The sequence below is a fragment of the Saccoglossus kowalevskii genome, chromosome 2, assembly GCF_978046115.1.
Source record: "Saccoglossus kowalevskii chromosome 2, keSacKowa6.1, whole genome shotgun sequence".
Lineage (NCBI taxonomy): Eukaryota > Metazoa > Hemichordata > Enteropneusta > Harrimaniidae > Saccoglossus > Saccoglossus kowalevskii.
This window is the reverse complement of record NC_140642.1, coordinates 14,734,988-14,748,468: the sequence shown is the minus strand read 5'-3', so window position 1 is coordinate 14,748,468 and position 13,481 is coordinate 14,734,988. Positions and strand designations below refer to the sequence as shown.

The following is a 13,481-nucleotide window of genomic DNA, read 5'->3' as shown; positions in this document are numbered from 1 at the left end:
AATCTTCGAGAAAAATAAACATGTTTACAAAACTCTACGTAGGCTAATTATATATACGAATAAAAAAATAAAAAAATTGGGTAATCATTGTGTAATCCAGAACACCCATTATCATGCAAATTCGGTATTTAATATGTGAACATTTAAACCCAAAACCAGTCAGGTATGATGATTATTCCATAACATCTTAGTTGGTGAATTAGTATGTGAAAAAGGTAATTATTATGTATGTCTTTCTACCAAATACGTACCAAGTTTAATTAAAATCAGAAGAATGATTGTTGAACATGATATCCAATGGAACAGACCCAAATAAAACACTCCAACTGAACGCGAGAGCAAATATTTATCGTTTTTATATTGTCTAATTGTCTCTGTTAATTGTTTCGAGATAACTTAGCAAAATATACGATTATTATGCGAGGTCACCTATCACGTGGCATCATACGTAACTTGATTTAGAATACATTATAAATATTGGTATCGCATAGTACAATGTATATGTTTATCTTTGGAGTACTGTGTCAATGAAAAACACGACTAGATAAACTAGTATAGACGACAAACATAAAAGGTGGAAGAAGAAAAATCAATCACAAACGAATATCTACAAAAACTTGACTTTTATCCACTAAAATCTCTACTCTCAATTTATTGTCATAAGTACTACATATAATCACTGTTGTGATATTCATAGTCACATACTAGTACATCCACTTTGGCACGACTGTAAGTTCGAGAAAACACGACTTTACCGGAACCTGTCTGGAGCTGTTTACTTCAGCGTGACTTTCAGATAAGTAATTTATAGTATACCTTGGTTTTAAATTTTATATTTTACCTACTAGTATTAGCGTGAACACCTAATATACATTTATGACACCGTGTGAGATAACGCGGCTTCCATAGTCCCGTCGAACGCGTGACTTAACCTGCTTCTGACAGTGGAGTGAAGAAATCATAAGAAATAGATCATCCGTCTTGTAGATATCATGAACCAGTCGAGCAATTACGGTACCAATGAATCTTATGTATTAAACGGCGAATCATCTACGCGACTGGTAAGTGTTGTTGACTTGTATTTCACCACAATTGTGTGTGCAGTCGGTATCATCAGTAACTGTTTTATGTTAACATGCGTCGTGAAACACTGGAACCGCCACGTCACTAGTGAGTACTTCATTCTTCAACTCACGTCTGTCGATATGATCTCCTTAGTGTGGATTGGAGGAACCCGAATTGCGGATATCAGTCTCAACTACGCCTGGCCTCCCGTTATCGCATTCTGTCGTGTGCGGACTATAGTCGGTTTCGTACTTTACTTCATGCCCTTGGAAATTATGTACTTGATGAGTTATGAAAGATATCGTGCAGTTGTCAAACAAGTCCCGCTTTTTTTGTCGAAGATCAGGAAATATTCGTTGATACAGTGGATATTCAGCATCGTTATATCGAGCGGAATTATCCTCTTTATTCGTAGCTTCAACCCGAATCGGTGCTCGGTGTCTGACAATATTGACAGTCGCAGTGGTCTTTACGGACTTCTGGGTATGCCGATTGTGATTCCCGCACTTATAGTCGCCACATGTACTTTGAAAATAAACTTCTGCATCCTTAGAAACGTCAATAGAAAACGAAGACAGGTCGACGCGATTGCGCCAATGCGGGAATTTCCGATTGTATCAAGACACCTAAAAGAGAAACAGTTTCGAAACAAATCGTTGAGCAATATCAGAACATGTCGTGTTATCATGTTATTAAGCTCATTATTCATTCTGACTTGGTTTCTATATTATACTGTTACAATTTTGTTTATTAATGGAACAATTTCGAGAACATGGGAAGTTGTAACATTTCACGTCTTTTATATGAACACCTTGATAGACCCGCTAGTTTACGCTAGTATCAGCCCAAGTTTTCGGAAACGTTTGACAGATCTGTGTAGGCGTAAATCACGAGAAGTCTTTTATTTACACTCTGGCACTGCTGTTTCTACTATATAGGTAAATTAATCTGTAAACAGGTTAAAATGAATGAGCAAAAAAGATTATATTTATTTATTTATGGAGGGCCGTTAATCATGAATCATGGATATAACACAAAATATATTTTTACTATTATAAGAGAATTATGCCATCACACCTTTGTTGACCACATTTATTATTGAGTAAACAACAACGAATTGTTGGTTACAATATTAAGAATGTAATATTGAGTTTTTCGGTACAATATTTCGTCGTCTTGTACATTATGCGTTATTATTGTTTCACGTTTTCAGTGTTACAATAATCGTTGTTTTCAGACATAGGTTTAACTACACACATTTATTATTAAGATATTGGTGAATTCTGGACAAAATTAATATTCACATTTTATAATTTATGTACTCCATTCTCACATTATTAGGTCGTAATTAACAAAATTACAACAGCAACAAATAAATGTGATAATATTTGCCACTGATTCTGATATGCGTCACCACAGACAACATATGTGTCGTTATGTTTAATAGTTGTATGTACAAATTGTAATTGTAGAAAACTTTATACTTATAAATTATTTCTACGTGCAAGTAATCTATCACTGTCATGTATTGACTGTATATACAATATTTAGTTAATACAAATCTTCGCTGCGAAATTAATATTCCTCACTCTTGTTATTAAAATACTAACATTTGGATTAATTAGTTACATTTATATAAATGTATTTTACTAAGCATGAGAACATGGTTCGTTACTTGAGACTACTCGTGAGTTGAGACGACTTGCCCCATTTGTTGAACTGCATTATGGGTAAGCTTTATTCATCAGCAATCTCATTATATTAGTTGAATCCGCTTTATTGCTCTACTCAGCCGTCAAATAGTTTTGTACCAAAATGGACAATGTCAGTAACCACGGTTACGGTATTATCCGTGTTAAATTAGCCTGCGGCGGGGAATTGAAAATCCTAAATAAGGTAGAAAAACCTAATCTTGCGAGTTGCTGTACTTATAAGTGTGGTGCGCTGGGTATTGTAATAATATGCGTACTTCCGCTTTATATACCCTTAGTTCGTACGTACAACAATAACTACAGGGGTATGATAATGATAAATGTAACCTTTCTTCAATCCAAGGAACACAGAGAGATCAACACATTTGGTAAGGAGATTTTCTAAAATAGATTATAAATTAAACAAAATTATTACACATTTTCGTTATTATGGGCTACTCGCCATAAAGGTCCGTAGCTAATGACGTCACAGTGAATTAATAATAGTTTCTGGATTCTAACATTTTGGTTTTTGTCGTAATTTCAATTGATGAATTGGCGGTAAGTAATCACAATTTAGATTTTAACTGTGATTCTCGAAGTTATTCCTGTGGTGGCGACATTTTGTTTTCAACAATTAGAGCCCAACAACAATTGATAAGAGATCAAAGATAAGCGCAAAATACCAGTCAGTTCACACCCACTTTTTAACACTCATATAGATTAACACGAGCTCGTTTCCTACATGACGAAGATATACCTGTGGTGGCTACATCAGTTTTCAACATTAAAATTTGTAAATACACGGAAAAAATCGAAATCCTATTTATATAATTTTGTGACGCAAAACACAAACTACAATGTTACTAGTTAGTTATGTTTTGACGCCCACTTTATAATATTCATATAGACGAACACGTGCTCGTTCCGTACATGACGTCATATTCTGGAACTAGATTTTAGCTGGGATTCTCGAAGTGATACCTGTGGTGGCTACATTAGATTTCAACAATAGGATTTTGAAATGAACGACGAAAACCAAAATCCTATTTTCAATTTGGAACGTTCCATTATATTGAATCGCCAAGGTCCGTAGCTATTGACAGACGGGCAAGCTTGTCGTCAATTGAATATTTACAGATAACTTTGAGAACTACAGCTAAACTTTAAATTGTGTTTACGTGCCAGCAATTGATCAATTGAAATTACGCCAAAATCCAAAATGTTAGATTCTAGAAAATGTTCACTTCTGTCGTAATTAGACACAGAACTATAGGCCCACGTGAACAATTACATGATAATATGAGGTTATTATGAGAATACTGCAAAGTAAGGCGTGATGTTTGAGTGCATACTTTGAGGTCGATAGTATATCCAAACTTAGTAAATATTCTGACTAGATGCCAGTTTGTTTCAATATATGTATTGCCAGTGCTACATGTGTTGGCATAGATATATCATTGACCTGAACCATTATCTCCTGTGCATTTAGAACCTTATTATGTTGCAGTTCTGTAAGTGGTACCTTACCATCGTAACCAATCACAACATATATTGAGGAATAGTTATTTGTAAACATTAATTATGAATCAGAATCCCAGCCAGAGTCTGTATTTGAAGACCACGAAAGAAGACTTTCAAAGTATTATCTTTTTTAACATAATATAAACAGTAACACTATACATGCCTAGTACATTAAAAGACCAAGTGAATGTCAACACAAGTAGAGCCAGTCATTGGAAAGTAGTCCTACAATGGTGTGTGTAAGTCATACCTGTCGCTAGTTAAATGAATTAGTAAAATTTGCCCCTCAAAATGCAAGAAATAGCGTTTCAAAAGGTCTAAATTTTAAAAATGCATAGCCCCGGAGCATGGTTGGTGAGGAGATCTCGTCCCATGCACTATTTCGTGCCACCGCCTCTGTGCATCTTGTCTTTATGCGAACAACTAGGGATAACCTTAACCACTTCAGTTACTGAATACATTGAAAGTATTTATAATAATAATACAGTCCATTATGACACTAAATTGTACATCCAAAGGCACGATTAATCTATTTTATTTCTTTCATTTCCTATATTATATATCTGACATAAAGTCGAGAATATGAATATTAATTTCATGGTCATGCTTTAAATACATATTTAATAATTTCTTTGTATTTAATATTTGATATATTAAATGGCTTTCATGTAGCAGAAACCGGAATGCTCCTTGAAAACATTATATATTGAATATATTCGATATATATTCGATTAATGAACATTCATTACATACCTTACCGTGACATAAATATTCTACTTTGCGTTCTCTACGCATTCTGTTCGTGGTGTGCTTGTGGCAGAATCATTTTAGCTGCACTCCGTCAATGCTTGGAGAATGTAATTTTTCAATCTCAATTTTAACTTATTTCTTCTATTTCTATAATAATATTCGAATATATCGCCAGTGTCGCCAAATATATCTAATGGGATCCTGTGTAATATATCGACGATAAGTATTCGGTATAACACAATCCGCGCCATGATCAAATTATAGTGTCGACAGTACTAGCAGACACTTACTCCTTCCAGCCTGAGACAGTCAAAATGCATATATTTTTAATGTGTATACTGTACAGAAAAATCTACAGGGCTAATAACAGAGAAAAAATGTTTATAAAATATCTCACGCATATTAAACAGAGAAAAGTGAACAAAATACAGCCTCACCATCCTGAATAAAAATAAGGTAGCTCATAACTACCCGAAGGAAAAAAAATTGCACAGTAGTTCTAGTATATCCAATCCCAACAGTGTATCTAAATGTACCGGCCTAAACAAATAATATACATATTTGTAATTCAGATTTATAATTCACTGGACCCCCAGTTTCTGTCATAAGACAGGGCGCTTAGACCAGCATATAATATAACACAAACAGGCCACCGTTTCTCGCATTATATAGAACAGGGTACATTACAAATTCTTAGCTAGTCGAGTTGAACAATGACCTTTACCCTGGTGATCACTGACCATGGAAATAATAATCTTCGATTAATTTCAATGAAAACTGGAAGAAAATGTCGACGATGTAGGTTGGGCAGGGAAAATAATTAAACACAAGATTAATTTAATAACGCAAAATTCGTCACGATGTCTAAACATGATCCACCAGCAATCTCATGTTACCGCCTCGTATATTACATCACGTGACTCTGAAGTCATATGACCAATACGTTCTGTTCTATTTATACGACCAGTATAAGTGTTGTCATGCAAGTAATGCAAGTATTATTACTCGCCGGTCCACGTTCTGGGGTGGATCATCACTGAATCATACCGATCGGGGGAACAACCACAGGGAACGTCATATAACCAACTAATTATGAAGAACATGACGGGTAAATGGAAGCAATGCAAGGCAGAAAACTTAGAAGTTTTGTTGAAAAAGATGGGAGTCGGCAAGCTACATCGAGAGATAATTTCGAAGGTAATTCCTTCCTTGGAAATATACCAAGATGGCGACCACTTCATTATACGTACTGTGACGAAATTCCGAGACGTTGAACTGAACTTCACCGTCGGAGAATGTTTCATCGACACTACGTTGTCAGGAGAAAATAGGAAAGCGGTTGCACGCTGGGAACATGGAGGTCAGAGACTGGTTGTGACTGAGTTTGACGACAAAGATGGCAAACAACAAACCCAAAGAGAACTCGCGAGTGAAAACGAGCTCTTAGTTACACTACTCTACCGCGGTGTTACTGCCAAACGATACTTCACAAGAGTAAAACAACACTGACTTTGTTCGCCACACCAGTGAAAATGGGTGTTCGACAGACCACGGCTTGTTTTAGTAACCGTATACAGACAGCAAGACTGTTACGCTCGGTTTATTGAAATAATGCTCGGAGACTGGATGTACGCTATTCAACAGTAGGTCACATAATGCAGTTCGATAATTGCAGTGTTGTTTCCGGCGTTAATTACTAATCGACTGTAACCAAGTCAAAGAAGCCTGTCAATCACCGCGAAACACGCCATCGTACACAGTACAACGATATAAGACATTGAGGTTGCAATTATATTTAATCATACATATTTTAATACTTTTTTGTAAGATAAAATATTAGCTTTCATGCCATAAATTTACCACTATTCCTTTCAATTAATACATAATCAATCCTCCGACATACACACAAAATGCTGCTACACTAATATAATACATTTGAATATCAATGCGAATTTTTAATATAACTCACTAGCTGTTGTAATGGCGACAGTGTACATCAAGTACGTCATCACCATCATCATTGTATTGTTATATATCTATTGTTATCAGACATTTGTACCCGCAATATATCTGGTGCTATCATTCTATTTTTATCGTCCTTGTTCAGATGGTGCCCTTTGCTATCTATAGTGTCTCATTGGCCGTTGAAAAGATGTTGACAGATTTATGACATTCTAACAAAGTTGTTTTTAATTGGTATGAAACAGAATAAAATTATCTGTTTTTCCACTTGGTGTCCAATGGTTCTAGTGACTTGAAAAAACATTCCACGTTTTTCATCCCAATGTGATATAAAATATAACTATTGTAAATTGTCATGGTCATTAAGGAAACACTTTCAATCCGTCACGGTATTTACAGGTAGAAGCCTGCTCCTAATTTTTGAGAAAGTCGGTCATGAATCGCATGAAAATGTTCATTGGTTTATTGTGTAAAATCGTGAAGCTGTTGTCTCATGGCACCATGAAATAGCATTCTTTTGTGTGTTACAGTGACGTATTTTGAGAAAATTTTTTCACAATAGTACAATGTTAAAGAAAAAAATCTTGTTTTGCCACTTTTTAAAACCCAGATTTTCTGAAATAACTGAGAACAACAAAAAGTACCCCATCATTCACAATATATAATTGTTCAGTCTATGTCACCAGCCTACAATTTGTTCTGCCATAGAAACTTATGGTAAAAAATTAAGATGGTGAACCCCAAATTTTGTTTAAGTCAAAATCTTTATATTGCTCGAAAGTACAACTCATTGGAAAATAAATAAGTTCTGTGTATTTGAAATCATGATTAGGGGACTACCTTAAACGGATTTGTTTGGAGTCGTACTTTCATTGTTTCAGTTCACCCATACGTACGTACGGCAACCGAGGTTGCTCACAACATAGCATTTTATAAAACCATTTTTACAATTCATTTTTATTTTATTATTCCTTTTTAATAACCATTTTCGGTTCTGAAAACGATTTTTAAAACCAAAATCCACTTTCGTTTCGGATATCTGTTTTCACTTTAAAAAAATGTTCAAAATCCATTTTCGTTTTTGAAATCCGTTTTTTTTTTAATTTTCGTTTTTAAAATCCGGTTTTTTTTTTCAAAATCCATCCAGTCACTGAATATGATATTATAAATGAAATTGATTGTTTAGACCCCCCGAAAACATGAAATATGACCACATACATCCAAGATTTGTGATTGACGCTATTAATGTCATTTCCGGTCAACTGCTGTCTGACCCAAGGCAAATTTCCGGATGCATTAAAATATGCTAAAATTACACCTATTTATAAAAAAAAGAACCGTAAATATTAATTAATGGTACCTCGTCATTCTCCAATACGGTCAAGTGCGGAATCCCCAATTAACGTCATCAATAAAGCGACTGACACCTTTAACTTTCGACTGTTCTCTGACGATACAAACCTGTTTAAATTCCGAAATTAAATGAAGACTTCAACAAAGTTGTGAAATGGTGCAAGGCCAACGAACTTACAATTAAAAAACAAATTATATGATTTTGAAAACACTCCAACGCCATATTAATGTGGAAGGTAAAATAGGTATAGATGGTACATGGATAGAGGGTGCTTCGGTTACAACATATTTTGGTGTAACCATCGACCCATCCCTGACATGGAAATTGAGAAAATAAGTAAAATTATCAGTTCTAAAGTGGGTATTATATCACGTATTCGACATTATGTGTCAAAATATATCCTCCTCTTGTTATACAATACTTTAATTCTCCCGCACCTAACTTATTGTATTGAAATATGGGGACATACTTACCCCACTTTACTTGAACCAATTCTACCTTTACAAAAAAAGCTTGTACGACTTATCACCTTCTCCGATTTATATACGCACACTCAAGAAAAATCATCCACACGTTGGGCGTTGCCGGTGTGCCACGGTGGTTGTCCTGGTGAGACATCGAGCCACACAGTGCACATTTTATCATATTATATTGTATGACAATTACTTTCTAAAAAGGAAAAATAGGAAGTAATAGCAATAATAGTTATTTATTTATTTATTATTACTTGGTTAGCAATCGGCTAATTGTCTTTTATTACATACCACTTACTGCTATTTTGTTTTAACTTAGATATTTAATTTACTCATGTATTTTTCTGATTAAGTACTTACTCATTTATGTTACCATATTATTTTCTTTTCATACTATCTATTTATCTAGACTAGTTCTGCTGAACTATTTCATGGTCCACACCAGAATTATTCAAATTGTGCACATTATATTAATTTTCCCTTTTATATATCTCAATTATTGTATACATAATTTTCTGGTGAAATCAATCAATCAACCAACTTATGGAATGTCTCTCGCTATCTAAATTTTGATTGGAAAGACGTAAATATATGTGCCAACAAATTGGGTCACTTTTTCTTGCAAGAATGTATAGGGGTTGCAGATACATTGAGAACTATGACTATTGAATAATCTTGAATAATCAGCAAAAACTGTGATTTCTTCCCTAAAAGCTGATAACAAAACGTTGCTCAAACCTCGGGAAAATGGGAAAAATAACACAAACAAACATAGTATACATTTTTGGCACATTTTGCAATGCGGCACACCACTATCATTTTGTTCACCGAAGTACGACCTCGCAATCTTCTCTATATACCGCTTCCTATTGAGCGTTGGTATATGTTCCACTAGCATCAGGTTGGCCCCGTTGACGAGAATATTCTGCCTAGACCATCAAATGCGTGGTTAACAAAAATTATCAACGCTGCCCAAAATCTCAACTGGCGTACAATATGGGGTCTTCCTAGCTCTGTTTTTGTTGATCTGCAAAATAAATTAGTTTGGCATGACGTGTACTACGTGCATTTGATTGATTTCACTGAAACATAAAGACAACCTCAATCAATTTCACTGATACTATATTTTATTTTATATTATATCACGTAGCCACGACTGAACTTAGATGTGCAACCCAGACTAATTGCGACTCCACAAGATATTGATACACACTATGTATTAAGTGTAGGGTTGTTTATCTTTGTAAGTCATGTATTAACAACAACAAGTTTACCGACGATTTGCAGTCACCTTGACAATCACTTATATCAGCATTGCAGTCATTATGACAATCACCTGTACCTGCATGGCAGTCAACATGGCAATTGTCTGTGTCTATATTTGAGTCACCATGGTAATCACCTGTATCTGCATGGCAGTCAACATGGTGATCATCTTACCTGCATGGCAGTCCCCATAGAAATCAGATGTATCAGCATGCTTGTCACCTTGACAATTATTTGTACCTGCATGGTAGTCAACATGGCAATCACCTGTATCTGCATGGCAGTCAACATGGCAATCACATGTACCTGCATGGCAGTCACCTTGTAAATTATTTGTACCTGCATGGTAGTCACCTTGGCAATCACCTGTATCTGCATAGTAGTCACCTTGGCAATCACCTGTATCTGCATGGCAGTCAACATGGTAATCACCTTACCTGCATGGCAGTCCCCATAGCAATCAGATGTATCAGCATGGTTGTCACCTTGGTAATTATTTGTACCTGCATGGTAGTCAACATGGCAATCACCTGTATCTGCATGGCAGTCAACATGGCAATCACATGTACCTGCATGGCAATCACCTTGTCAATTATTTGTACCTGCATGGTAGTCACCAAGGCAATCACCTGTATCTGCATGGTAGTCACCTTGGCAATCACCTGTATTTGCATGGCAGTCAACATGGTAATCATCTTACCTGCATGGCAGTCCCCTTAGCAATCAGATGTATCAGCATGGTTGTCACCTTGGCAATTATTTGTACCTGCATGGTAGTCACCATGGCAATCACATTTATCTGCATGGCAGTCAACATGGCAATAACCTGTATCTGCATGGTAGTTACCCTTCACCTGTATCTGCATGGCAGTCACTATGGCAATCATATGTACCTGCACGGCAGTCACCATGGTAATTATCTGTGTCTATGTTTGAGTCACCATGGCAATAACCTGTATCTGCATGGCAGTCAACATGGTAATCATCTTACCTGCATGGCAGTCCCCATAGCAATCAGATGTATCAGCATGGTTGTCACCTTGGCAATTATTTGTACCTGCATGGTAGTCACCATAGCAATCACATGTATCTGCATGGCAGTCAACATGACAATCACATGTACCTGCATGGCAGTCACCTTGTCAATTATTTGTACCTGCATGGCAGTCACCATGGCAATCACCTGTACTTGCAGACAATGAAACTTTGAATCTTGACTGCCGACCTTATAATAAAGGTAATATGCCACCATATGCTTTTCCTGTTGTGTGAATAATATTAATGCTATAGTACTAACTCATTGGCAGTCATAAATTTGTCACAATATTAGAATATATATGCAGACAATATATGTGCAACGTCATTGAATATTCCTGATTATTATCTCGTACTAAAGTCCATTGGCGTTGTAGGATCCGTATTTCAACATGTCACGGTCAAGTGACTGCCGAGTGTGGTTCGCAGTACTTTTACCTGAATGACAATTTACCTTTGCTACCTTATATGCACCCATTTATCGCGATATTATTTGATATCTTTTGTATTCCTTTTGTATGTACCTATATTCCGATTGATAACAGACACGCCTTTTTAAAGACGTGATACGCACGTGTCAGTTATCTGCAGTGAGCGATCCACCGTGGCCGTATTGGGAATCAGAGACACGCCCCTTGAAGATACACATAGGTCAGTTATCGACTGTAGTGAATCAGATCAAGAAAATAAGACGTGCTCCTGAGGTCGGTTCTCCTTGTTCACGATGTCGAAGCTAGTTGGTGAATGGAAACTCGATCGAAGTGAGAAATTTGATGAAATATTAGCAGCCCAGGGCGTTGGGTGGGTGCCGAGGAAGATGATAACGATGCTGTCACCGACCCATGGAATCAGCGAAGATGAGGGTTGCTGGACCTTGTCGATGATTTCTCCGATGATGACAAAAGTGACAAAGTTTAAAATCGGTGAACCCTACAAAGATGAAGGTTTTGGGGGTACGGGCGAAAAGATGATGGTGGCTTCGATGGATGGTGATAAATTGATTTTAATGGCTGTAGACAGACCTGAAGAGAATTTAGTGACGACCAGGGAAGTGATGAACGAAGAGTTGGTTATTACTATGAAGTTAGGCGATGTAATCAGTAAGAGATACTTCGAGAAGATCAAGAAATAATCAGTTGGCCATGCAGTGATATAGTACGTATTGTGTGTACGTGCATTCCAGTCATTGACATCAGTCGCGTTTCATCTAATATTCTTGATAATTAATGTAAAATTCTCGTATGACCAGTGTTAAACATAGAACGAATTATCGCGTTATGGGACGGTTGTCATTCTGTTTTTCTTTATAATTAGAGACATATACAAATGATTTGCCACAAAGCAGTTTATTTCAGTTTCTGTAGAAACAATGGACCATCAGGACCATCTATTATCTAATGTTCTTACTATGAATTTACAATTATTGTTACTCCAGGCGGCATACCTTGACCGACGTTATGAATGAATGACATATTTAGATGTAGACCAATAGATGAGCCTCCCGGTCGTTTTTTACGGATTCTATATGGTGTGTCCTCTAAACCCATATGACGTTCAAGGCAGACGCGCCAAGATCTTCTGTGACGCAAATAGTTATGCTAATTCCCTGGCGCGTCATTGACGCAACAGAAAATCATACATTGATATAGTAAACTAGAAAACTTTGGTAAAAAACAAAATAAGTGTAAATTATGAAGGAAATCAGAAGCCACAGCGTTGTTGTTTGTGTCCCAAGTCACCTAAACAGTCCCTAGCATTTTTTTCATGAAAGACCGCCCAGCCGTCAACAAGCTAACGCAACTTCATTTTGGGGATTCCATACAAAATCAGTTCAGTTAGATGGCACGCTGATTATGTATGAGGTCAAATGCATGATTGTGTGTACATATATTGACATAGTCATTTACCAAGTCTAATAATTAATTTTCAAAAACATGTTAACACATGTGCAAGTAGGAGTGTTTGGGATTTGCCGTTATTAGTCCCCGTTCGGACGTAGTCAGAAAACGGGAACTTATGGTTTGCCCTGTGTGCGTCCATGCGTCCGTGTGTCCGTGCGTCCGTGTGTCCGTGATCACCTGTATCTCGAACATGCATGGACCGATTAAGTTCAAACTTCACTCATACATCACACATTATACGGGACATATGCACATGTATGCATTGACGATAGTCGAATAGCGGCCATTTTAAGGCCGAAAATGCATCAAAATCGCATATTTTCACCATTCCGGACCCGGATCTCAGTTATGCATGGACGGATTTTGTTAAACATAATAATAGGACCTTGATGCACGTCATTTTTTTGTGGATCGGGTTCGAAATGGCCGACTGGCGGCCATTTTGTTTTAAAGAATTCAG

General features: G+C 36.5%; 1 protein-coding gene across 1 annotated transcript; it reads left to right on the top strand.

Moving 5' to 3' along the window:
- The first annotated feature begins 5,996 nt into the window (after positions 1–5,996).
- On the top strand, positions 5,997–12,252 carry LOC102809623 (cellular retinoic acid-binding protein 2-like). Its single transcript, XM_085504823.1, has 2 exons — positions 5,997–6,530; positions 11,854–12,252. The coding sequence occupies exons 1-2, from the start codon at positions 6,123–6,125 to the stop codon at positions 12,250–12,252; spliced, it is 807 nt and encodes a 268-aa protein (XP_085360949.1). The 5' UTR covers positions 5,997–6,122.
- Positions 12,253–13,481: the final 1,229 nt, after the last annotated feature.